The following is a 27,534-nucleotide window of genomic DNA, read 5'->3' on the forward strand; positions in this document are numbered from 1 at the left end:
ACAACTGCTTTACATTATGTGATGTTGTTTAATTTGTGTAGATTTTGAAAATTAATGCAAAAACTTTAAAGCTCAATTTCTCAAAACCAGTCCGAATGCAGACAGAATCGTATAATTCCAAGGTGGTGATATGTTTGAGTCGCTTACAATTATCATTTGGCAACAAAACATATGTCAAACATCTTCAAAAATTCAAATTGAGAATAATTTATAAATCTTTTGTCAACAAAAAGAATTACTAAGGTCTTCCTGTGTGTTTCCGCCAAAATAAAAGCTGTAGTAGATATACGCTTATTTTGAACTTTATTCTTGTTCAAACAGATGCAGTATGAAGCAGTACATAAAATATTGAATGAAATTTGTCTGAAATATCTGTGTATTTTGCAAATATTGCATTTATTTCAATTCAGCTGTGGTAAAGTACCACATGAGCGGTCACTACGGGAATCAGTAAGTGTCCGACCTCACGTCTCCGTTTGCAGCTTCTCCCCGCCTGCACGCGGCTACTCTCGCCGATCGCTTACATCCAGCCGCAGCCGATGTCCAACACACCTATAATCAGAGCTTGTGCGGCCACTCTTGAGAAGCGAATTGGACCACTTATTCGCTTATGTACTATATGCGGTTTGAGAGCAAACATACCTATTTCAAACTTACTTACAACTTCTACTTCGTTACCTAGTCTCTCTGATCAAATACTTAAAGTTTTGATCCCAAAAATTAAGTATCCAACTTTACTGGATAAAGTTTATCCATGGGCTTTCTGCTGCTGGTCCTGAAACAAAAGATGACCCCCAGTGTGTCAAAGAAGAAGACCTCATTGAATTCCTCAGGCCCATACAATGCTGGTATTTTTTTATTTAATGAAGTTTTATGTAACAAGGTTCGGGAGGAGCATTTTCAGGTAACCATCCAATCAGCGCAAGGAAAGCCAGTATAAATAAAGCCTTCCCTTACCTCATGTCTCATGACTAATTTCTCAGCATCCCACCACCACCCGTTCACCCCACATTCGGCTGGGTCCACGCATAGATACCTATGATCTCTAAAGTTAGGGGGAGTTCTCTGGGGTCGGGCCGAATTCTGAGCTCAGAGCCCTCCCCCGGACAGCAAGCCAAATACGCATCATAATATTTCATCTGATTTCATTAACATGTAAACTCGTGAATTTGTATTTAAAATTACTTCTGCTAGTTACCAATGTCCATTTGACAAATATTGTAAAATGTTTCATGTTTAAACTAATTTTGTTTTGCTCGACTTTACCAATGGTCATCGCATCAAGTTCTTTCTGATCTATCAGATCTGAAACATTTAAGAAACATTTAAGCTGCCATGGGAAGTCATGCCTTCTGGAATTAAACTTGCCATTGCAAATAGAAAAAGACCATCACCAGCTGATTGAAGGAAGCTAGTAAGAATGTTAGTGGATAACATGCAAAAACATGAAGTAAACCCATCAAAGGCACAGTTACCCCTTTTCCATTAAAGCATTTTGAGAGCAGGTTCGGAGCCGGTGCCTGCGCTCGAACCAGTTCTTTGTGTTTCGACAGCCAAAGAGCTAGAACCGTTCTTTTACCACGTCATGCTTACGTCAGGGGGCTGGGGCGGGTTTAGATGTGTTCTAAACAATGTTTCTGACCATCGCGAGGCCAGGAGAATCATTTGCAGAAACACGATGGAGTCCGCCTTTGTAATTGTTTTGCTTGAAGTTAGCCCAAGCGTTTGTATTTTTTTATTATTTTTTAAATTGTAAACATTATTAGCAAAGAAGAAAACAGTCACAATATAGAACAAATAAATGGAAAGAAAAAAAGACACAAGACAGGGGTAAATAACTAATCAGAAAATATCACATATCAAAGTAAAATATTAAAAGACTCGCATATTTCAATTGTTTTTAAAGCCTTCTTGGTACACGAGTTAGAGATAATCCCAAAGTAATGTTGTACTTGCAAGCGTTTCTAGCTAAGACGTATGGCGACATACACAGTGACGTAACAACGTTGTTCCCTGGCCGCTCTAGTCAGTGGAAAAACAAACTGAAAGGGTTCGCAAGTTGAACCAACTCCGAACCAACTTTGAACCAGCACCAGTTCCGAACAAGTTCTTTTTTTGGTGGAAAAGGGGTAAGTGTCCGATTGTAGTGCAGAATATTGTTAAAGAGCCCCTATCATGGATTTTTGAAAATGATTGTTAATGTGGTGTGGAATATAGCTCTAAGGGAATGAAAACATCCTGCAAAGATTTATATCTGAAAGTGCACCGTATATAAAGTTATTGTCTTTCAAAAGTCTATGAAATGAATTGTTTTTGAAACGAGTCATTAGCTGTTTCGTAGTGACGTAGATACGAAACATAAGCATATTGGCCACGCCCAGTTACTGTGCGCGCAGACGGAAGTGTAAACTTGAAGTCTAGAACACAAATACATCAGCTGAATAGCATCATGTCGAGAAGACGCTGTGTTCTACAATGCAAAGATAGTTCAGCCACTTTGTTTTCATTCACCAGGGACGAGCATGTGAAGAATCGGTGGTTAGAGTTCATATTTGCAACGATACCACAACAGTATAGCCCGATTGTGTTCTCATCATTTTAATTACGAATCGTTCAAAAACATAAATGAATTCAAATGTGGATTCGCAAGCGGTTGTTCCTGAAGGAGGGCTCAGTAACTTACTTACCCAGTGTATATGGATCAGCTTCCTCCTCCGAATCACAACCTGTAAGTATTATTAATAGTTGTTGCTTTTATGGTTTTTATATCGTCAGGGCGCAAGGACTTTTAAAAAAAGAAAAACCACAAATACTTGTTATATTGCACCCCATAAACACAATCATGCAAAGAAAAAAAGCCAAGTAAACCAACCCTTTAATAAATGAATGTCACTGCAGCTTAGTTTCATCACAAACAGTGGTCAAACATCGAATCTGTAGTCTTTAATCTTTACTCAGTTTGTCCAGATCAAGAATGTGATGTTTTAATGTGCAGAGAATGTTATCTGGAGCCGCCGGCGCCCTTTGTATGGAAACGGGTTAATCTCAGCTCTCAGTAAAACTGGGCCTATGAGACCTTTATTTCCCTTCAGGATAAAATACACCAATGAATCGTTAACATTAAGACCATGACCATTTAAAGGGGTCATGAACTGGCTTTTTAAATTTTATTATATTGTTGTCTGAGGTCAATTTATGACGTTCGCTTGGTTTTTGCATTCAAAAACATCAAAATGAACAAGTAATAGGCTATTTTGTACCCAAGTTGTGAGCCTTCCTGAAAAACGGTCGGTTTTTATGGGCGTCTCACACTGAAGACTTGGAAGTAAACGCCACTGCTGTGAGTGGAGAACAGTTTTGCATATTATAATGAGTTTAACTCACCCGTCGGTGCACGTGGGGGAAACGTCCAATGTTGTAAAATGACAACCGGATTCGCCCATGCATGTTCGACCAAGAGTGTGTTGCACAATTCCTGTCAGATCCCAACATGACATCATGACTTTTGCGTAAACATATACGCCACTTTCGAGTCAGGTGGCGTGTTATCTCTACGCATTTTGAGCTATCCGCGTGTATGTGTATATGTCTACGCCATTAACGTCCGCGTCATTCCGCGTGTCTGTACACGCAGTCAAATCTCCAGTCATAAATGCCATTAACCCCAGTGACGGTTAGGTTTAGGGACGGGGTTGAGGTAAGTCATATATTTATATAACGTTAAGTCAACGGTGTTCATAAACACGCTGAAAGGCGATTATGCGTCTTGATAGCACGCCAAAAATGGAAATACGAATTGGCGTGTCATACACACGCTACTTCATGAGATCAGTCTGCAGATCCAATATAGACGGCACAGCACCGTTCTTTACTCTTAATCGTCGGCAAATCCAGTCTTGTTTATAAAACAATCCTCAGTGTAATGAAGCGAACAGACGACGATGTTTTACCCTCATCAGCTGGAACGTCACTAAAAATAAAGTTTATCCATGCAGTCCTACTGGAATCCAGAGGAAGCTTATGCAGAGACTGTCTTCCACAACCAGGCACTGCACAATACTCTGTATTGCTCGTTAGGTCGATCCGGTTTCATCACGAGGTAGGCATGTATGTTATTTAGCTATGCGTGTAATGCGCAAATCGGTGGGCGGGGCTAAACCGGCCGATGTCATAGTTTCCCACTTTAAAAAACGAGGCGTTTTCAGAGGCTGGTGTCAATAAAGGCTTTTATTGGAATAACAAGGACATTTTCAGTTCTGAAACTTACAGGATATTCTTATAATATGATGACCTCTTAGATGTCAAAAGCTCAAGGAAAATTTGATTTCTCAGTTCATCACCCCTTTAAAGAAAGTAAATGGGGTTTGATTTGATTGTATGTCAACTTGCATATTTGAAATGTTAGTTGGCACAATCGGTCAATCGGTGATAGTGAACACTGTTCAATAAAGATTGTTGCAATTCGACCGAACAAAAATAGGGATTGACTACAAACATGGAAACTTGTTATTTTGTATTATATTTATTACTCTGTCATTCTGGTCAAACTCTGAATGAAACATTTGGAGTCAAATGATTAGGATGGGGTGATGGTCAGGGAACCGAGGGAGGAACGTTTGGCTCATGGGTTCATGATCTGTCGAGGTCGACCGTAGCCTGTCATGCCAGCCTGGGACGCGCCTTTATTGGACCCCATCTGCAGACCGATTACATTTTTCCCCTCTTTAATCTGGTTGTCAGAGAAATCTCTCCGGTTCTCCTGCGCTTTCCTGGAAACAGGCAAAAAGCCGATATTTAAATAATCAACATCGATCAATTAAACGAAACCAGAGGTATAACCCTAGGCGAAACAATCCGCGTAATCATCTAACTCACTTGAAGAACCAGTTGGGATCTCCATTGAAGGCGCCGTCATCTTTTGTCACCGCGATGCTGCCCAGAGCCATGAGTGTCCTCTGCACTGCGGCCAAGTCCTTTCCTGGAGGATTCATACATGCAAGCTGAAACAACATGATGCAAATACACTGTTCTGGACTGGAGAAGTCCACAGTGATTGTTCTAATCGAACTGATTACATGTTGAACGCTTTTTGGTTGGTTTGTTTTCGACAGTAGTAGTGATCGACCGATGTATCGGTTTACCGATATTAAGCATTTTCCCATAATCAAGTATCGGTTTTGTAATATCGGATTCGCCGATAGACGGCGCCATCTTGTGGCCGTTTTGAGAATTCCACGTTTCCGCCATTGCAGCACGCGTCTGAAAAGATTAGTCAACAACAACTCTGTGCACGGGTAAAGTAAATGTTCTACTTGCTTTGCTTTAATTATTCAACTTTATTTAACATAATAGACATGCAGAAATGAGATTTGAGACATAAATGCTAAATTTATTAGGGAGTGATTGTTATAAATAAAATGGTTTGTTAAGTTCATTTGTGTTGTGTCAGAAGTATAAGAAGTATAACAGTAAATACAAATCGGTTCTGCATATCGGTTATTGGGCACACAAACATGCAAATAATCGGTATCGGTAATAAAAAACCAATATCGGTCGATCACTAATTTTTACTTTCAATTTCATATTTTATTTTGAAATTGATTGTGTATTATTGCACAGTCAAATAATATGACTGCATTGAAAGGTACAATATGCAGGATATTTAGCAACCAGGGGTCGCCAACCTCTTACAATAACACAGGTGTATATTACAGTAATGACGTATATTTCACATTAAGCTGAATTATGGATCTTGTCGTCAACCTGATGGATCTTTAATGGATGAGTGAATACAGTGATGTTTTAACATGACTGTGGTGTGAAGCAGGGCACGATTGCTAGATGTATACCAGCGCCACACACAATGCGAGTCCCGCGGATATAAAAGAATAAGGACATTTCATTCTACCGAACTACACACAAGTGCTGGATTAATACTCACACAGGTCAGATTATCAGATGAATGAAGCTTGAGGTAACACAGTGCTGTTCACTTGATCTAACAGTTACACTATCACACTAAATGCCATTTGTGTGTGTTGGATGTTAGGTAGGGTGTGTGTTGGCTGTGTGAGACTAGCAGTGATCTAGATCAACATTAGAATAACATACAGAACATATTCTAACATTTCATCATGTCAAACTAAATAACGTTAGTTTTATGTACATTTGCTCACCAGTCTAATAAAGTACATGCAACACTCGCGTCTCTGAGTCGAGGTTAGTTGCGGAAGTGGAGCTCTCGGCATCTCCAAAGATGTTCGTTTTAGTCCTCTTTTTGTCTCAAAGTCTGCTTGCCGTGGTCCATAATGTTTGAACAAAACAACAACACCACAAAGCATAACGGCAATAACCCGGTTGTCCACGTCTGTCGCCATGGTGACTATGGCAGTACGAGGTCAAACCTGACGGAAACCGAGGCTAACGTGGATATAGGGCTGGCGACTCCTCACCCCTGCTCACACGCCCCGTTTCCTTGGTTAAAATCACAGTTTTCTCACGATTTACAAATAGTTGGAAACATTTGGCATTTTGTAAGTAATCAACTAAACAAAATATATAACATTGGCCTAGTGGTTTTTGGGTATTTTACTGCAAAAATCCTGCATATTGTACCTTTAATATCCTATTCATTAATCAGACATGCTTACTGCATGGTATGTGATACATTAATAATCATTCAACCATATTATTTAATCGTGATATGAGAACTGAATGTCTATGAAAAATATATATTTGCTGGAGACTGTTGGCATACTCACCCTCCCACAGATCTACCGTCTGAAACATGTCGGTTTTGACGACGCCGTATCGCTCCGCAGCGTTAAGGAACTGTGACACCTGCTCCATCTGTTTGAAAGCCATACTGGAGCTCTGGATCTTCTTTACGGGCTTTTCCTTACACAGACTATTGATGAGCTCACACAAAACCTGAGAACGGGCAAAAGAAGCAAGATTACACTCTACATAAAACTCTAAGTTTTCCATAAATGTGATCATAATTATAAATGACATTATAACAACACTAGTTATCTGGATGAGTAACCAGGCCGCTCAATGGGGTTTGATTATGTATCACTCAACATGAATTTGATTTTGGTGTGTCCTATCCTATCCTAAAATTTGGTGTTTCAATCCCTGTTCATTTTACCTTCTGAATAGCCTAGATGTCTAGGATCGACAGTATGGGGAACACATCCGTGAGACCGGTGTCTGAAGCGAGTGTAAATACACAACAATCTCATTGGCTGGCGGCAGCCCGTGATGTCATAAGCAAAGCACCTGAAAGTTTAAGAGGGCACCCGTAGGACACGTCATCAACCTTTTTGTCTTAAGGAGATGCTTGTTTGTATGCGAGTGTAAGACAAACACTACCGATGGAACGTGTTCGACTCCTTGAAGAAGCTGGATGTGCTCATTATGATGCATTTGAGAAACTGGGTTTTCACTGTTTTTTCACTGCTTTTTTTTCGACTGTTTTTTTTTTTTAGTTTCTCTCTTTTCCACCTCGTTTTTTAAATGACATGAATGTTATCTGTCTTCTAACTAAACTAAATTATTTTGATTACTATAAATACCAGGGTGGGCAAGTGCTGCATTCGGTGTGTGGCTTAACACAGGTGACAGAGCAAGCCTACTAAAAAACAGGGTTTGAGCTGCCTCCCCAGACTTCAGCAGTCTTTAATTTTGGAGGCGTTTACTTCAACTCAACAGACCATTTTGAGTTTTAAAGCAGGAATTCATGCCCCAGGTATCCTTACACTTGATCTTTAAATGAAGTAGTGTGAGCAGATCTACCTGGTTCCCTGAAAAGGGGAATGAGACATTGGTAAACCTATGCGACTGGGTCTGCCAGCACTAGGGCTGTTGGAACGAATTCCGAAATTCGAATATAATTTGAATATAAAAAAAAATCAATACTATTCGAATGCTGAAGTTACTATTCGAATATTGCTTATATATATATATATATATATATATATATATATATATCAAATATATATATATATATATATATGCAATCTTGCATTTCTCGTGGCTTACACACGTGAAAATGAAATGCTTCGTTTCATCTGATGAACAATAAAGTTTTTGAAACATAACACAATTGTGCACGTTATCCAAGCTGTAGGCTATCATCAGGATTTCCCATACAGACATCCCAAGTCTCACAGAAGTTCCGTGAATCTCCCGCATATTGATCTATGATATTGCAGGGCTGTTTTCGACTAAGGATTTTCATAGTCGAATCTGATTCGTTAGATTTTGCCGTAGTTGACTGATAGTCAAACCTTTTTTTTTTTTAGATAGCCTAGGTCTATCAGCAATATTTTTTCCATTTTAAACAAAAGAGATGGACGTATGCGCCATTAGGCTATTCGTTCTGTGTTTGTTTTTCTAAACAGTGAGGCTATGTTTAGGTAGCATTTTTCATGTTTTTATCACGCAATCATGTTTTTGATGCGGTGGTGAGCTTGTAACTTGTAACTTAACGCTTTAGCCTAAGGGTAGCAGCGGCGCTGCCGAAAATAAAAAGCTGTCCTAAAGAACAAATATAGCAAGGAGATATTTTAATTGTTTATAAATAAAGATGAAGTTGACGATGCCCGCGATCTTCCTGTAGTACATGCGCCAGAGTTTTCTTTCGTTTTGAATCGTTCTATTTACAAGTAGACATTTCAATATAGATATATGTTTCAGGTCTGTGGAGTAGACTATACTTATACGCTGAGTTGCGGTAGCTATATTTATGAGACGAGGTCCAGACGTTCACACATCGGTGCCTCCGTGCCTTGATTATCAGTAATTGTCTGCTTTTCCTTATTTATTAAATCCAGACAATTGGTTGATGAAACATTAATTAAAATCAAGAAAAAAAATAATAAAAAACGAAATTCACTTTAAAGAAAGGCTTTGTGCTTTTTTTGAGGTCTGTGAAAGTTTTAAAGCAGTTTAAGTGCTGCTTCAGAGCGCTCGTGTCCGTCGGAGAACTGTCACGTCTGTAACATTGTTTTTTCCTCTGTGAACACGAAAAATAATATTTTATGTTTTGTGGAGAGCCAGCCCTACCTCGTCTGATTTGAGCAGTGTAATTCACAGAATTACAAAACATATATTTTGCCTCCTAAAACCAAGATTTTTTTTGTCACGCATGAATATTTGTCTATTTCAGGCTAAATATAACACGCACGTATACCGTATTTTCCGCACTTTATGGTGCACCGGATTATAAGGCGCACCTTCAATGAATGACCTATTTTAGAACATTTTTCATAAATAGGGCGCACCGGATTATGAGGCGCATAAGATACTGCAGTCACATGTTTGACTGGGAATGTTGATGTGCTGGGAATGTAGCGAGTGCGAAGCAACTGAAGCAACTGTCAAATCAAAGCAATCATATTGGCCAGCGACAAAAAGGCAGTAACCAGCTCACACTGAATAAAGAGACAGGCATCCTGGGGAGTAGGACTCATGGGGAGTAGGACTCATAGAGCCAGATGTACAGTACTAATGCTTTTGCGCCCACTTCTGACGTATTTGTTTCGCAAAGTGCGCGAGGTAAAAAAACATGGCGAGGTATGTACGAATGGGACGCCTGTCGCGGGAACTGAAAATGGCAAAATGCACTTTTTGTGTCATGCATATGCTTTCATGGGATGGTCAAGGGCATAGAGATGGGAGGGGAAGCGTAAACTGCGCCTAATTGTGTACTCCGCGCTATGTGCAGAAAAAGCCGGTGAAAGCACACCTCTATTTTGTGCTGGAAATTCTCTGCCTCTTAAAAGCAGAAGTAACTTAGGAAGCGGGTTTCCTGGCAGACGCCTCCTGGTGAAACGGCAGCAGTAATACGAGCAAGGCGGAGACATAGGCTAAGGAGACGAGCTGGAGGTTTTTGCCACAAGAATCACACTTTTTCAATTGAGTGAAAACAAAATCATTGAGCGTTACAGATTAAGCAGCTACGCAATATTACAGTTACTGGAAGATATCAAAGATGACATTGAATCTCTGACTCAGCGTTCACATTCCCTTCCAGCAGTTCACTACATTACAATTATCAGGATCTTTTCAAACAGTCATAGCGTCAGCAGCGAGTGGAGGAGGCCCATTCGATTGCACATTTAAATACATGCAATTTACGGTATAGTGTGTGTGGACAGGGGCTGATACCTGATGAACTGCAGGTTTGGTACATAACACCTGAAGTCAATGTAAATGTAACACGCACACTGTGGTTTCACATCAAGCGTTTTCTGCGTCTTGGCCATGTGTTGAGCCATTTATTAGTCTGGAAGTTTGATGAGAAAGAGATTAAATAAACTCTATAATAATAACAATAAGAATGAGAACTGATCTTTGGTTGGCCAATCAGCGGAAAGGGATTGTTTTATTCCCGCCCATGTAGAGATCGAATATTCAAGCTGCTTACCCATTTTGGTTTTATTGTTTTTCCATTTGACGAATAAGAACAAAGTGTGATGAGAACAAAAATGTAAAATATAAAACCATTACGCAAGATTTGTTTATTTATGAAAATGGTTGAATATGTGATAAATGAACGGTTTCTTAATTTTTCTGTTTAGTAGTCAAAAACAAGAAAACAAATTATCTGAAGGTACAGGGACCTTGACACCATTCACATGAAAATGTTTAATTAGCTGTCAAGGTCTGACTCTTGAGCCATCGTTTCAGAAGTGAGGCAGAAATGACAAGGATAATACCGTCTTTGTTATTAGAAATTAGAGATTTTATTTTCAATTTTGGCTAAGAAATCAAATACACTGCTGAACAAAACCAATAATTTGTATTCACCAATATTTTCCTGATGACAAGTTTATGATTGTTTTATGTACTACAAACACTTTGCATTCAGTCATCATAGAGTTATGGTTTAATGTCAAACTATTTTTTATCACTGCATTATTCATATCTTTTATTAATATGAAAATCCTTGAGATATTGTTGCAATCGTGTGTTTATAGTCTTCACGCTTTATCAGTGAAAATGTGTTTCCAGTTTATTCCACTACAGCTGAATGCATTTGTCCATATAAGGGGTTTCCTGACATGAACGAAAAAAATGTTGGGTAATGCTTTTAATATAGATTTATTCACATTGGTCCAGGCCTTGACCGAAAAATATGATGGAGACGAATAGACTTTTTTTTTTAAAAGCCCTTTCTTAAAAATGTGTACAAACTTTTGCTTTCACGATTGCCACAATGACCTGAGAATGGCAGGCACGGCTTACTTACACATCCATCTTTGAGCCAGGTCTGGAAGCCCAGTTTCCCGGCCTCTGGCTTTCCCACCGCAGCCCCACACTGGGCCATGATCCACTCCACCAAACGCGCCTCCAGTTCAGTGTCATACTTCTGCTCAATCTTATCCTGCACTTGGCGGCTCATCCCATAAGATGGACCCTTGTTTGCCATAGTTGAAGCTCCCTGCTTAGATGAGAAGAGGAGACTGTCAATAGTGTGGGACCTGACGAATGTTCTAGAGTAACTACCAAATCAAGCAGCATTGTGCTATTCCATGTCACTTTTATTATAATTTTGTATTGATTTTTGCATCATGTTCGATAGTTTGTTTATTCAATAGCTTCGTAGTTTGTTTTATGGACAAAAAAATATAAAACAGGAACAAGTTTGTAAAGTTTGTGTCATTTACCTTCCCTAGAAAATCCTCTTCTCCTGAATTAAACATTTATTACATTTCAATTTTAAAATGAATTCCAGCTAAAACATCAGGAGCATAAAGTGGAAAAAGACAATGATGCAGTCAAAAGCAGCCACAAAGCCATAAAACGAACTTTCAAATCATGCGTAGCCTGTAGATGTTGTGCAGCGTACAACACGTTTCCATCGACAAACAGTTCAGCTCAATTTTTATGTCGTGTCGAATGGATTTCTTGAGCTAAACTGTTATATAACAAGCATCCATAAAGGCACAGGTTCACATGTTCACGTAGTCCTTGAGTGAATGGGGCTCTTGGAAGAGTCAGATAAACAGCCGTAATGTTTATGACAGGATTAGATGAACATGTTCCTCCAGAGCGTTTGTTTAGAAACACCATCAATTACATTCGGACATTTCTCAGCAAAGCACACACACACACACACACAGAGCAGCAGTCACCTGTGCTGCCATTCTGCGGTTTAGGACACCACCTCTGAAGTTCCAACCTTAAATAATGAGTTTCAAGACATTCACCCTATGAGCATTACAGTAAAAATGTGCACTTTCTTAATGGTTTTTATGACTCACTATAAGTAACTTTGCAACTATTTGTCAACTAACTTTATTTGCATTAGAAGCCAATATCAGCTAACACTTTATTGTGATGCTCCTTCAACATACATTATACTGACTTTAAGAAACGTACCTAACAGATACTCTAACGAGAGTTAGTTGACATGTAGTTGCAAAGTTATAGTTAGTAGAATGTCTAAAGTGGGACATTGAAATAAAGAGTAACCAAATGACTTTCTAGATAACAATTAAATAAAAAATGGGTCAGAAAAGTGTAGTTCTATCACTTACTTCAATATCTTCTAAAGCAATGACATTAACACTTTTTAAAGTGTCCATTTACGTTTGGGATTGCATTGCACTGTAATACTTATAATGAAGGTAAGCTTAATTGTATGCCTTCTTTTCTCCCCCAGTCTGAGTGGCCTAGTAATGGTCTGGATAAAAGATCATAGGGCATGTATATCAACAGACTGATGTGGTTGATAATCGTTACAAACTTTACAATTCAGGTAAATTCACACTTTATAGGGTCATATCAAAGAAGCTCATGAGTCCAAATAATACTGAAACACTGGAAGTTATAAGCTAGTTTATCAGGTTTTTATCCTTTTTAACTGTAGTACGTAGATTGCACATGAGATGTATTGGTTTACTTTAAGTCGTTCACAGGGCACAATGATCAGCAAAATAACTGACTGAAAGGTCTTTGATAGCATAAGGAAAACATACTTACTCTAGTCAATATGAAGAAGACCCTGTCCTTCGTGCCGTCACCAGTCAACCTGGAGCAATGGATTTAGTGTGAGAGTCGTTCCTGTTGCTGTTTCAGGAGTAAATGTCTTTACCATTAGAGAAATAAAAAAACAAGGCATTCAGCGAGGGGGCAGAGAAAAGGAAATTGACACCTTAAAAGGACATAGTGTTTTTCTCAAGCCCACCCTCCTCTCCACACAGCACGTACGGTTTATAGTTCGTCCCTTTGTTAAAGCAAAGCCTTATTTGGGAAGAGGCCTGGGTGAGGACAGGATCCCAGCCAAGAGTCTTTAGTTTGGTCAGACCAGAATTCTCCAAATACCACATCACTGCATCAGCAGAGAGAGACAGAAAGGCTGTGCCAATGTCTGCTGGACGGTAGGGGAAGTTTAGACAGGGACATAAATGGAGTAGATTGACAGATGTGCTGTGTCGTTTTTACACATCAGAGAAATCTGTCCGCAGAGTTTGGTGTATTTGTCCTGGGATGTAGATGTAGAAGCACTGGATAAGAGCAGTGGGAGTGCTTCGGCTGAGATTGAGCAAAGTGATTTACTGACACTTCGGAAGCAGCCATCAACAAGGCCTTCTATGTACAAAACACTCCTAGTGTGCATGCAATATTACATCATCTAATGAGTATGTTATTGCTAATGTTGCAAACATGCTATACTGCTATTGTTTTACTGATCATTCAATGTAATGTAAACAAAAACATAAAAATCTTTTCATGTCAATTTTGCCACAAACGTTTGTTCTGAAAAAAAAGTCAACTTTACTTCTGGGTATTTTTTGGATTTGTAATGATAGAATGATAAAACTGGTATCATCTGAATAATCAGACTCTCTTTATCCCCATTTACTTCTACTGGACCCACACACACTTGCATGAAATGGGATGATGTATTAGCTGATGTGACGTTTTGTTGGGACTTTCCGTAAACATAATGAAACAGTTTTCTGCATTTTTACAATTTCAAAAAAACACCACAGAGTGATTTATAAGGTTTTTTGCTCAAGGGGACCAGAAATGTCCCCGGTAGACAAACCTTGCATTATCCCGGTCCACAATCCAGCATATGGAAGAAGATACTTGCTGAGGCGATTGATAAGGCCTCAGCAGAAGCACACATCGCTCTCCAAACTTCTCCAGTGGAGCATTGGATATAGTGTTGCAAATCTCTTGATTCCTTTAATGTCCTAAATGTAATTCAGCAATGCGTAATTATTCGAGGTGTGTTTGTAAATTCAGTAGAAGTCAATAGAAGCCTTAATAAACATAAGAAAAAATGACTGACAAAACTTTAGGAAGTTTCTGCTTTTACCTTTTTGAAAATGTAATGAAATGTGCTTCACACCACACCCAGACAGCAAACTGACATTGAATCAACGTGGAAACGACGTCTCTCATGACATTGAAACAGCGTTGATTTTGCTCATCGAATTAACGTTGAACCAACGTCAGACGCGGCATTCTTCAAAGCTAAATGAAAATCGAAAATTGGTTTGCTTTCATAACGTTGAAACAACGTTGATTTCAGGTTGATTTTCCGTTAGTTTTGAAAGAATGACGCGTCTGACGTTGGTTCAACGTTAATTCGATGAGCAAAACAATGTCAGATCAACGTTGTTTCAATGTCATGTTTCCATGTTGATTCATTGTCAGTTTCCTATCTGGGCAGTCATTTTAAAAACATCAATGCATTCACTCAACCATAAAAGATCCATCAGCTTGACGACAAGATCCATAATTCAGCTTAATGTGGAATATACGTCATCAAAATACCTTTGTTATTGTAAGAGGTTAGCGACCCCTGGTGGTGAACAATCCTGCATATTGTACCTTTAAGTGTTCTTGTGAGCATTACAACACAGCACACATAGACCATACAATGCAAATAAAATAACCACACAAGACCAAACAACTTAATAAACAGTTATTTAAAAATATTGCGAAAAACTGTTACATGTGTTTAAGGCAGCATGTTGCTGTTGAATTTATATTTCTTATACATTTCTGTCTTGTATTCAATGATGCTGTGTTGTGGTGTTCAAGTGGAAGGTAATTAATTGTGTTTTTTGTGTGCAAATGTAGTAAGTTTTTTCAGACAAAACACACTACAGTTACTTTCTGTACTGACAAAACAGTTTGTTGTCCCGATGTTGTCCTACTATTGTTGTATTTACATGTAATGCAATAGTTCCATAAATGTCTTCTGTAAAATAGTACTTTTAAACATGTATTGCTGTAATATATACTTTAAGCACTTTGAAATTTAGCTAGGGTTGGGAACCGAGAACCGGTTCTTTTCCAGAACCGGTTGTGTTTTTGAAAAAATACTGGAACCGTGCAAAATTCCTAAGTTTCGGTTCCGAAAACGGTTCTGATGCCGATGCGATATCATCATGTGGGCGAAGTGCTGGGATTAGATTATCCTTTAGCGTTTTACCTCAAGACGCAGAGTGAGAGAGAGTAGAGCTGCATGATTATCTTTAAAAGATTTCGATTCAATCACCTAACTATTACGCCGTCTTATTCCTAAATGACAAAAAACTTCACCACTGAAGTTGCGATTTGCTCTCACACCCGCTGGATTTGTCACACACAGACACACGCGCGCACCGACCGCCGAGTCACTCTCTAGCCTACATTCAAATCAGTTTGCGCTGAGAGAGAGAGAGCAGTATCACACAGTATAATCACACAGTATCAATATTTATGTGTTTCACATATTCAAATGATTACTGTTACAGAATAAGTGAGATTATAGTTTGAGTAAACATTGCCTGTAGTGGTCAAAACTGATGCAGTCCGTATCTTTTTTTGTGTTCAGAATTTACAAAATATATACAATGAGCGAGTGCATCATAATGTTTTTTTTTTTTTCAAACCGTGTTTTTGTCTTATCTTGAATCACTACGTAAAGCCTGTAATAAGCGTTAATACTCTGACTTCTTGTTTAGACTGGCCGGAGACTGCGGAGTAGCCCAACCCAGATAGCAAACTGACATTGAATCAACGTGGAAATATGACATCGAAACAACGTTGATCTGACATTGTTTTGCTCATCGAATTAACGTTGAACCAACGTCAGACGCGTCATTCTTTCAAAACTAACGGAAAATCAACCTGAAATCAACGTTGTTTCAACGTTATGAAAGCAAACCAATTTTCGATTTTCATTTAGCTTTGAAGAATGCCGCGTCTGACTTTGGTTCAACGTTAATTCGATGAGCAAATCAACGTTGTTTCAATGTCACGAGAGACGTCGTTTCCACGTTGATTCAATGTCAGTTTGCTGTCTGGGAATGCCTGCGTGACTCGTCATCGACATAAACAGAGAGAAGTAGCTCCGGCAACTATGTTCTTCCGCAAGACGCATGCAGTTCTGTTTATTAACTGCTAGAGCGCCGATTTATCCAGTAATGAAATAAGTAGTCTTTATGAATCAATCATTCAAACCGTTTTAAAAAATACAACACACATTGCAACACAAGCTCCAACAATTATAACACACACAAACTAAAAACAAAACATACAGTCATCAATAAAAAGTATACAAAAGTACTTAAATAATATTAAAAACGCGGCGCTCCCATTGAAAACATACGCCAGGTGCGTGGAAAAACTCTTTGGACACACGGCCTAAGTGTTTTTTTTAAATCTGCTTGTATTTTTTATTATTTTGTTTATTGTAATTTTTGTATTTTTGTCATTTGTCTAGGGACTATGGATGTAAATTAGCCCTGTGGCTATAATCCGGCATGTTTACGTCTGTTTTGTTGTCTCAATTCAGATGTTCATTAATGTGCATTGTCCCTATCAAATAAATAAATAAAACACATATAATGCCTTGTAAACATATAACATGGCTGCATTTTTCTATGATAAATTTAATACAATTTGAGATGTCGGAAAGGCAATATAACAACTTTCATTATTGCCAATCATCAGCAAGAGGTATTTTTTTATTTGTGTGTGTGTGTGTGTGTGTGTGTGTGTGTGTGTGTGTGTGTGTGTGCGTGTAAATTATAATTGTTTGTAGTCAGTAATCATGTTTTGAAAGACAGACAATGAAACAAACAAAAAAAAAATGCTCACCTTGTAAAATACAATTTTCAGGCTATAGGGACTGTTTTGGGGTTTTGAAATACACTTGTCCCCAGAAGAAGATTTTGGCATCAAAATTAATGACATTCTTTTATACGACTTCCACTGTCTCCACAATTTCACCATCAACTATTCAATTTCAATTTTTGTACAAAAAAATCTGTAAAGCAAATGGGGCTTATAAATCTAATAAAATATGAAGTCACCCTTGCTAGTTTTGCATAATCAGCATAATTCATAATAATAATTTTAAAAAATCCAAACATTTAGACAAAATAACCATTCATTTTAAATAATTATAATGGCGATCATCTGTAGACAGTACTTTAACACAGTGTTTCTTGTTTACAAGATATACATGTAACAGTAATCTAAGTAACTTGATTTTGAATTATTGCTGTAATTCAGTTTTCTTCGCAAATATGTTACAGTACAAACATTTTTTTTGTACAAGTTAATGTACTGAACCACTTTCACTGACGTTAAGCTTCCAGTCGTGAAATGATTCATCGTACTCTGGCTCCCTCTGGTGGACAATAGCAATCACCTGTCCAACAGTGTTTTCCGGATTGTTCGGATAATCCTTGAAGACTGGTGACTCCGGTAAGAGAGTAAGGGCTCGGAGAGTTACATTCAAATCTTTATTTTGAATTGTATTTTTTGTTTGTGACACTAGAGGGCGTATATATATTTTGAGTATATATATATAAGGTGATGATGAGTTTATTCCAATAAGGTGATGATGACTCCCCTGTTTATTGTCTTTACAATACAACTAACACCCATGATTGTAAACTATGCTTTCACTGTCTAGCAATTGCTGGGTTAGGGTTAGGGTTGGTTACTCCAGCTCTGAACGAACCCTCTGCTCCTCACCACGGTGTGTCTCGGTGCTGCGGTAATCACTCACCCAAGTAACAGTGCTTCACCTTCTGAGAATATAGTTCCCAATAATTATACGGTTAAAAGATGGCTGTGTCTCATATGACCTTATTATTTGTACACTCTGTGACTATACGAACAAACTGATAGGTTCACAGGTTTGCATGACATAAGCCAATCATATCGAGCCAACACTTAGTGTGAGCGAACCTTTGGATTATGCTACGGTGGGCATCTGGGGGGTATTCATTTGGCGAGACATAAATAAGACATCAAGTAAATGTATGGGGTAAGGGATATACCTGGAAGTGCCACAGAAAGCTATTAAAGTAACCTTTATTCATAAAGCCATATACTCTGTTGCAATGGTAGGGTACATGCTGATTTTGTAATTTGTTTGAAAATTCCACACAAAGAATTACAGATTAACATCTTTTCAAAAGTGTTTTAATGGAAGGTATTACAATGAAAATCGTTATTTATGTGCTTACAGGTCTCATTACTCAGAGAATGGATAGATCAGGTATCCACTGAAAGTGTTATAGCCCTGGGTGTCTCCACAAAGCTGTCTGCCTGAAAGCAACTCAACATAGACTTGACAGCCATGTCTAAGCTGAAGAAGAACAGTCTGAGTACTACTATCCTCTGAATCCTCACGGTTATCCTCCCAGGATGAGGCAATCAGCTGCCCGTTCTTCATCAACTGCAGCTTCTGGTAGAGCCGCTCGCCTGCAGCGGCAGCTTTGGAGTAAGCCGTGAAGGAGAAGGAGTAGAGGCCGGCGTGGGGGGCCGTGAATGTACCTGTGAAGAACCAGGTTCAGCTTGAATACTTTGTATTGTTGGCTAACTCAGATTTATTTTGAGAAGCTGTTTCTATAAGGATGAATTGAACAAAATGCACTGCATATGGTCATAACATATGAGTTAAGTTTGACCAAATACTAAGCATAATTTAAATGAGATGTTGGGTTAATCATTTGCACATGTCAATGAAATCTACTAATTTGAATTCTAGCATTTGTTTTTGGCCCAGTGAATCTAAGGCGATGTTTACATTAATCCGGATACGTTTGAAATCAGCGTTTTGTTTAAAACTAGCTTTTTTGTTGTTCACTAGCTTTTTCCAACATTTCAGTGTGGATAAGAAACTTTTGGAAAAAGCTAAATTCACCTTACTGCGCATGGGTAAAACCTCACAAAAGCTCAATGAGATGATACTGATGGAAAGATAAAGAATAAAGTTATCACGCAAATCTAATGACAGGATAATTTTATTTAGCAAAATATCTTAGCATTCACTGAGGTAACACTTTGGTCTAAAACGCGAAACCTGCTTTACCACAGGACAGCCAATGTATGTCATCTTCGCAGGACAGTGATATGAAGAGTGTGCAAAGTAATATATTTTAGCAACAATGTGAAAGTGAATAGCACATAACAAACACATTACCGATATAAACATGAATTGGTACAATATGCGTCACATGACGAAACTTACGTCATCATTTAAAAAAAAAAATTTGACAGTCCACACTAAAACGCGAAAAAGGCGTTGTGGCGAGCAGGATGATGCCAACGAATTTGGGAATGATGCATCCAATTTTCAGCATCAATTTTGCATCTTGCATCAAAATTCTGTCTATTCATTAAATGCATTTAGTGTATACTGTACCTAAAATAAAAAGAGTTTTGGCTCTTAACTTCTTTGTATTAATTGACCATTTGTAAACTGCGGCAGTCCTGTGGACGAAGATGCACAGCAAAATCCCCAGTGTACATATGTACACTCTTGGTCCAACTCCAGGGTGTTAAAAATGAACACTGAAGCAGTGTTGAAGTTAATGAGATAATTAAGTGATTAATTAAGTGATGATTGGCCAGTAGTGGTGACACCTGATGTTAATAAGAAGAATCATTGTAGGAAATAGAAACAACAAGAACAGAAAAAAAGAGAAACACAAGAACTACTGACTTTGAGCCATTACACATTATTGTACTTATTATCAATGTATTTTGTGATACATCTACAGACATTCTTATTTGTATTGAACAGAAGTTTAGATGATGATGGCTGTGTTTCCCGTAAGCCAAATTTGATCGTGCAGACCTTTGGTTGCAATTGTTCTACGATCAGGTTAGGCTTAAAATGCTTTTGGGAAACACAGCCCAGGTCATGATGGTTATGTTTAAATGATGAAATTAAATATTGTAGTGTCTTGATTCACTCAACCAGCATTATAAACTGAGTATACAAAGGTTCTACTCATTTTCATTACAGTAGCTAATTTCAACAGTGCTTTACTATTCTGAAGGTTTTAAAATCCCACACAGATATCAAGAATCTACATATGAATCTCCAGAATGGTGACAATCACACAATAGATTCATGTTGCAGTGCATGATGGGAGCCACCAATCAAAATGCATCCATGGCTCCCACCATGCATTGCAGTTTGAATAAATTATGCAACTGAATTGTCCTGTAATTTTCATTGTTTTTCCTGTTTGTTTTTATTTTGCTATTGTTTTGTTGTGACTGTAATAGCTTCTTTTGTGATGTTCAGAGTTGATCTGTGTGTCACTAGTTTGTTTATTTTCACCATTGTTGTGATTCATATGCTGATTCTTGATGTTTGTGTGTCTAAACACAAAAGCTCAAGTGAATTTTCAAACTTGTTCACATTGCTGTTAGATCTCAAACTGTAGAAACTCAGGGCTACAATCACCAATGCTAAAACACCACATCACTCATATTGTCAAAGATTTAGACTCTGAATGACATCAGTCAATCAGTTCACAACATGTTGATAACATCATCATCACAACATATTGTTAACAGGTTTTCTCAAGCAATAACAAATGTGCTTTATAAACACAATTTTGAAGCAGCAACTAAAAAGAAATAAAAAGTGTCAAGAGCCCAATTACAGCAAACACTGACCACCATAATGGTGGCTTGAAATGAACAATACCATAAAACATTGCCACCGAAACTTCTGTTGAATCTCAATAACTTTTGTAGATGTATGACAGAAATAAAGTCACATTGGTAATATTAAGTACAATAATGTGTAATGGCTCGAAGTCAATAGTTCTTGAGTTTCTCTTTCCTTCATTGATTCTTCTTATTAACATTAGGTGTCACCACTAATGAGCAATCATCACTTAATTAATCACTTAATTATCTCATTAACTTCAACACTGCTTCAGTGTTCATTTTTAACACCCTGGAGTTGGACCTATATGTACACCGAGAGTGTATATATGTACACTGGGGATTTTGCTGTGTGCCTTGTTGATGCGAGAGGTCAGAGGAGAATGGGCCGACTGATTCAAGCTGATAGAAGAGTGACTTTGACTGAAATAACCACTCGTTACAACCGAGCAGTAGTGGTTTTAGGCACAGGCGGACCGGGCAGTCGCCCGGGGTGGCATTTTTTCATGTCACATGGGCGGCACAAGCAGTTAAAAAAATCCTCTGTGCCGTGAAGGTTTTCTATTGTTATCATTTCAATTCAATTATTGGCAATGGCGCCCCTGCTTGCTGAGAAGGTGCCATGCATAGAAGCGATGTCAAGGGGGTCTCCTGATTGAAGGAGCTTTCAAATGTAAGCGCCATGTCCATGTCCATCCCTTTATGGCCACCATGTCCCCATCCTCTGATGGCTACTTCCAGCAGGATAATGCACCATGTCACAAAGCTCCAATCATTTCAAATTGGTTTCTTGAACATGACAATGAGTTGACTGTACTAAAATGGCCCCCAAAGTCACCAGATCTCAACCCAATAGAGCATCTTTGGGATGTGGTGGAACGGGAGCTTCATCCCACAAATCTCCATCAACTGCAAGATCCTATCCTATCAATATGGGCCAACATTTCTAAAGAACGCTTTCAGCACCTTGTTGAATCAATGCCATGTTGAATTAAGGCAGTTCTGAAGGCGAAAGGGGGTCAAACACAGTATTAGTGTGGTGTTCCTAATAATCCTTTAGGTGAGTGTATATAAAAATCAAAATATAAATGAAAGTCAAAAGCACATTTTTAGTCATACCTGGAAATAAATCAAGGTCAAATATGTTATATGGGCCATTCTATAGAATTGGTTCAAAGTTAGAGTTGGAAACATCTTGAAAAGAAAATTCTCTTTTTCCATAAATGTCTTATGTTAAAGAGATTTATGGAATGTCGCCCTACTTGGTGGACACGGAGCAGGCTGTGGTTATGGAACAAGAAGTACAGACTGTTCAGCGAAAGGAGGCTACAGAAAGGGTTTAGGTTTCCTTTTTTAATGAGATTATCCTCCTGCTTTAAATTAAATTTTGTGTTAATAAAACTTTTTTACCATTTTCATATCCAAGTATCTGCCTACCTTTATTAGGGATGTGAATCTGAGTGACCTAAGAATAATAATTTATGTTGTCCATATTTCCCGGGGGGCAAATTCTCTTTACCTTTCCTTTACCAGCCTTCCGTCACATAATCAAGAACTATTCAGAACTGCCTTTGAGTCCTCCAATTGTTTTTTGATATTAGGATTATGACATAGCCCTAAAATGTAAAGTACTGTTGCACAGTGTTTTTTTTTTTTTTGCCTGCTTACCCAATGCAGAATTGTACCCATTCCCCTGATTGAGTGAGACAGACTCGTAACTGATGGACATGTTGCTGGTGAAAGGCCCAAGACATCCACTCATTGGCAGCATTGCAGCAGTGAAGGCTATCTTAGATCCAGCTTGAAGATGGGACAGAAAGCAAAGGAAATTATGCAAACATTTGCACAATGTTTTATCTCAGATAAGTAAATGTGAGGTGACAATTGGGATGACTACCTGTGACTTCCTCTATTTGGTTGTTCAGGTGAGACAATCCTTCCCATAAGCCAACCAAACGTATGAAGGTGGCCTCCTCCATCTCAAACAGTGGCTTCGCAACACAACAACAACCCTGCTGTTTCCTGAATGCACATTCACAGTCCCATCCACCACAGGGCAGAGTCCCTGCCCAACTCACTGAATGGAGTGGAAAAGGAACAAAAGTTAGTAGAAGTGAATCAAAGCCCTGCAAAACCGGCAATTATATGAACCTGAAAATAATTAATGGTCAAATGAATCACCAGCAGTTTCACGCAGGAGGTCAAAGGCAGTGGAAGCCTCTGAACTTGAGCAGAGACAGAAAATCATCAAAATACATGGAGCAGCGAGTGTCTTCATCCTCAGATTCCCCAGAATCCAACTGTCCTTTAAAATAAAACTGTTTTATACATTTAAAATAAAACAATTTTATACATTTAAAAAAAAATAATTATACATTTTAAAAGAATAATTATATATATATATATATATATATATATATACATATTACATACACACACACACACACACACACACACATACACACTGTAACGAATGGCTGGAGGCAAGCTGGTAAGGACCCAAACGCAACCTTTAATATAACTTAATCAAAACTCAAAACAAAGGCATGGCAAGGCATGAAACTGGAACAGAAACAACGACAGGCCATCCGGACAAGAAACATACAATACTAGACAAAGACACAGGGCAAACAAGAGGACTTAAATACACCGACTAATTACAAGACAAGGAACACTTGTGAACAATGACCTGACAATTAACAAATGACAACATATGGCAGGACCACATGACAAATAGGGAATCACATGACTGACAAGAACAAGGAACAAGACACAAAACCCACACCGTGACATAGCCCCTACCCTATGGGTAGCTTCTGACACCCTTAAAACAATAAAAAGTTCAGGAGGGCGGAGCAGCGGAGCAGCGGAGGCGGACTTGTGGGAGGGATGGAGGGCCAGGCCATGGAACATGGGCTACGCAGGCGACCAGGGCTGCGCAGGCAACCCCTCGGACGGCCAGGGTGGAGGCGACCAGGGCGGAGCAGGCTGAGCAGTCGAACAAGGCGGAGCAGGATGAAAGGGACCTCGGGCGGCCAAGGCGGTGAAGACCCCACCCCCACCCCCCCCTCACTGTCTGACGCCAGGATAGATCAGCTGGCCTTCTCTACAGATGCAGCGATCTCATCGTCATAAATGGCGAAAGCGGCGGCGCACGACAGCCGTTGTCCGTCAGTGAGCGGCTCGAGTGAAGCTGGTGAAGCTCGCTGGTTTCACGGACTGGAGAAGGCTCGGGGACCGTATGGCGCTTTTACGGCGCGGCACTACAGCGGGCGCGAGTGCAGACTCGGAGAACTATGTCAGGCGAGTCCTTGGAGTCACTCGCAGTGAGGGCAGCCGCTGTCAGCGAGCGCGAGTGCTGCATGATGCTCTCATAGGCAGGAAACGCAGATGAGGCGGTCCCTGTCGCTGAGTGGGGCACGGCATGAGCCGCATGAGGATAGCATCTTTATAAAGACGCAGATGTTTTAGTAAGTGAGTCGCGGGGGCGAACACACAGTGAGCAGAGTGTTAAAGGACAAAGACGCCAGATAGCGTAGCAGGGACGGCGACTGAAGGCGCTGAGTTACAGGCCAGTGACTTCAGTAGAATGGCTCGTCCAGCAGAAGAATTTTCGACGGCGCGGCTTCTCACTCAGGATCCAGCGATGCGTGCACTTCGCTGAAGAGATGAAAAATCAGTGATATCAGCCCATCGAGCTATATTTGTAGGGCTAGGCCACGCCCGCTTCGCCCCCATTCAACCGTCACCAAAGGGCCGCTCTCGATGGGCTGCTGCAGTTGCGGCAGGACAGCCAATAGGCACGCTAAGCCGCCTTGCCTAAGTCTGCATGCTGCCGCAACACGTTTAACAATAATTCAAAATTAAGGATAATTTTTTGGTCTTCAATATTTCGAGGAAAAGAGGCTTCTCTTTAGTGTAAGATATTACGCACTCTCGTAAGATATTATAACCTCTCGTAAGAGAACCGAGGTTACGTTAGAAACCAAGTATGTTTTTGGTTGGCAGGAAAAATGGTCCAATCGTTCGGTTAGTAATGCATACCTCGTACTGAACGCTTTTATTCAGTTTTTGATTCAGCACTCTCTTGCTCCTTCCTCTCCACCAGATTGTTTAGTAATTTTTTTTATTGAAAAAGCGTATAATGTGCTTGTGGTTTTTCAGACTTGGTCTGAAGATTCGGTACATGAGTGAATGGTTTCACTGAGTGACCTAACTTTCTTGCGCACAGTAGGTCACGTGACAAGAACCAACCGGAGCACAACCGCCCTAGCGCTTTGGAAAAAGGAGAATGTGGCACGCCCAGCATTTTCTACGCATTTTTAGGCGCTATATGTGAATCCGGCCTTAGTGAATAAGCAATTAAAAAAAACTGTAAGCTAAAAGGGGAAATGGAGAATTTTCCAATTAAGTTTTTCATTAATGCTTATGCTGAAAGTATCATTTATATTAAATTAAAAATACAATATTGAAGTATTATCACCAAAGCCGGGGGAAGAAATGTAGTGTAGAAATTAGTCAGCCAGTGTAGAAATTAAGGAACAGGGAGATGTCTTTTTGGCCAGAAGAATCAATGGAATCAAATAGACAGACGCTAAAATACGACATTGAAAAACTACAGTGCCAGCTGAGAATAAATATGACAACCAAAAGCAGGATAAATACCCAAACATAAACCAGACGTTGTGAATTATTGATATAAAACTACTACTAATGTGTCTAAAGGTAGTAACTAGTTACAAATATATATTACTTGATACTGCCTCAATACTATGTTTTTCAAAAGTTGCATGCAAAAAAATACATACAAATTAGAATTCTGCTTTTTAGAATTCTGTGCAAATTAGAATTCTGTGTTTTTAAATATAATTTATTTTAACACTTACTGCTATGAAGAAACAGATGAGGTGCAGAAGAACGGAGTCAGTCACAGACCAGAACTGTAAGTGGAGCGTTCTGTGCTGCTTTATGCAGTGGGTGGAGTTGCTCTGAGTTCCTCACCCTCTGAAGCATCTGATAAGACTGAAAAAGTAAAGAAAGAATATGGGACACCACAATGCCATTCATTTGTTCCACTTGAACATGAATACATGAAAAAGATATTTTGAAACTGATAGCCACATTATATTTCTTACCAGGATACCAGGTCTCTTTCAACTCCTCATGGACTACAGATAATATCATTCCAGCTGCAGAGTGGTTGTTCACCAGTCATTTTAGCGACAAATGAAGAATGTGGCAAAATCTGAAGTCCACATCTAGAGGTGGGTGCAGGATTTGGTTTCCTGATTCTCAGAACAGGGTGTAGACTAGAGAAAGATGTGAATCTAATATCATTGTTTACAGTGTTGTCTCATATGTGCCTGTATTTTAATATTATCCCAAATCTTGAACACAAATTTACTATGACTGTAATTTAAGATTAAAGTGATATATTGGCAAATAATCACTTATTTTAAGCATGAAACGGCCATTGAAGTGTAAACTGAAACTCGTGTTTGTGTGTCTGCCACAAAGAAAAAATATCCTGAAAATAGAAAAGTTTCTAAAGTTTCTGCATGTTTCTAGCAGACTGCCAGGCACACAAACATGAAATGTCCCAGGCCTGGACCTCTCTCACCCTCCACTGTAGTCACTCGTCCCTTTATCCTTCCATCCTTCCGGAGATCCTCCATGGACTTGAGACAGGTGTGTCGCTTGGGTGTCTCTCATTAGGCTTCATTCCACCGGGATTGCACTGTTCCCACGGAACAATCTTGGATAAGTGTCCTACATTGTACTTTTACAAATAATGCAATCAATACAGACAATGATGTGCAAATGTAGATGTTTTGCATGTACAAAGCTTATACAGTAAAGGTGAAGAGTTGAGTTTTGTCAACAAAACAAAAAACAGATGGCATCCCAGATAGCAAACAGATCCGGAACGGATCTGCCGCGGAGGTAAGAACAAGGTCCGGAACGGAGTCCACTTGCACAGCGCAACGGATCTGGAACAGATAAGGATTGCGATCTGGATCCGATCTGGACCCGTTCATTTCGGTCTGAAAACCTTTCAGATCACTCATTCAAAACTAGTAATCTGGCCAAAACTACAAAAATATTTCAAATCTATTGGTGGACCAACATTATATAGACTGCCCTCTAAACAACATGATGTCCAAAAGATCTCTTTTCAACGTCTTTGTCACAAAAGTCGAATGCTGAAAAGACGTCCACTGAGGAGCCAAAATTAAAGTTTTTATGACGTGTTTTTTTGACGTGTTCTGCACGTCCGATATAGATGTTCATTGAACCTTCGTACAAGTTTAAAAACTAGGTCAAATGTGGCCATCGTGTTTAAAACTCATGTTTTTTTTTTGTTTTTTTCACTCTTATTTTTATTTTTTTAAAGTCAACACAAAGCATGGTTATCACAGTTTCGAGTATGGTTACAAAAGGCAAAAAAAAATAAAAATAAATAAATAAAAATGAACAATAAAACAAAAGACAGCAACCAGATGTTATGATAGAAAAAAAGACAAATAAAAATAAAACCTTCAGATTACACAGTTTCTAATGCTATTTTATATGCTATCCATTTGTGCCATTTTT

The 27,534-nt window shown here is 39.0% G+C and overlaps 2 protein-coding genes across 5 annotated transcripts; both read right to left on the minus strand.

Annotated features, from left to right (window-relative positions):
• Nucleotides 1-4,209: 4,209 nt before the first annotated feature.
• On the minus strand, nt 4,210-13,153 carry tagln (transgelin). 4 transcript variants are annotated; one of them, XM_039654041.2, is made up of 6 exons: nt 12,994-13,094; nt 12,144-12,190; nt 11,258-11,452; nt 6,762-6,930; nt 4,876-4,978; nt 4,210-4,769 (listed from the first exon to the last, which is right to left on the minus strand). In XM_039654041.2, exons 2-6 carry the CDS (start codon nt 12,153-12,155, stop codon nt 4,622-4,624), a joined length of 627 nt encoding a protein of 208 aa, XP_039509975.2. In that variant the 5' UTR covers nt 12,156-12,190; nt 12,994-13,094; the 3' UTR covers nt 4,210-4,621. The 4 variants fall into 4 exon arrangements, with proteins under 4 accessions (XP_039509975.2, XP_039509976.2, XP_039509978.2 ...); XM_039654042.2 differs by having other exon boundaries at nt 11,258-11,449; nt 12,994-13,093; XM_039654044.2 differs by lacking the exon at nt 12,144-12,190 and having other exon boundaries at nt 12,994-13,153.
• Nucleotides 13,154-18,335: 5,182 nt separating this feature from the next.
• cbln18 (cerebellin 18) lies at nt 18,336-27,062 on the minus strand. The gene is made up of 6 exons (XM_089120779.1): nt 26,076-27,062; nt 25,827-25,962; nt 23,122-23,245; nt 22,838-23,017; nt 22,609-22,740; nt 18,336-18,807 (listed from the first exon to the last, which is right to left on the minus strand). The coding sequence occupies exons 3-6, from the start codon at nt 23,216-23,218 to the stop codon at nt 18,506-18,508; spliced, it is 711 nt and encodes a 236-aa protein (XP_088976905.1). The 5' UTR covers nt 23,219-23,245; nt 25,827-25,962; nt 26,076-27,062; the 3' UTR covers nt 18,336-18,505.
• Nucleotides 27,063-27,534: the final 472 nt, after the last annotated feature.

Source organism: Pimephales promelas, chromosome 16 (genome assembly GCF_988280905.1).
Source record: "Pimephales promelas chromosome 16, fPimPro1.hap1.1, whole genome shotgun sequence".
Taxonomy (NCBI): domain Eukaryota; kingdom Metazoa; phylum Chordata; class Actinopteri; order Cypriniformes; family Leuciscidae; genus Pimephales; species Pimephales promelas.

What these genes read in the sequence shown, in the direction of transcription:
- tagln (XM_039654041.2), bottom strand. An exon ending in CCTGGCTCAAAGATGGATGT is followed by an intron (nt 6,931 to 11,257) that starts GTAAGTAAGCCG and finishes GCCCGTTCTCAG; the next exon opens with GTTTTGTGTGAGCTCATCAA. An exon ending in GATCCCAACTGGTTCTTCAA is followed by an intron (nt 4,770 to 4,875) that starts GTGAGTTAGATG and finishes GCCTGTTTCCAG; the next exon opens with GAAAGCGCAGGAGAACCGGA.
- cbln18 (XM_089120779.1), bottom strand. Translation starts at nt 23,218, where the DNA reads ATGAAGACACTCGCTGCTCCATGTATTTTGATGATTTTCTGTCTCTGC. An exon ending in CCTCCTGCGTGAAACTGCTG is followed by an intron (nt 23,018 to 23,121) that starts GTGATTCATTTG and finishes CACTCCATTCAG; the next exon opens with TGAGTTGGGCAGGGACTCTG. An exon ending in TGGGTACAATTCTGCATTGG is followed by an intron (nt 18,808 to 22,608) that starts GTAAGCAGGCAA and finishes GGTTCTTCACAG; the next exon opens with GTACATTCACGGCCCCCCAC.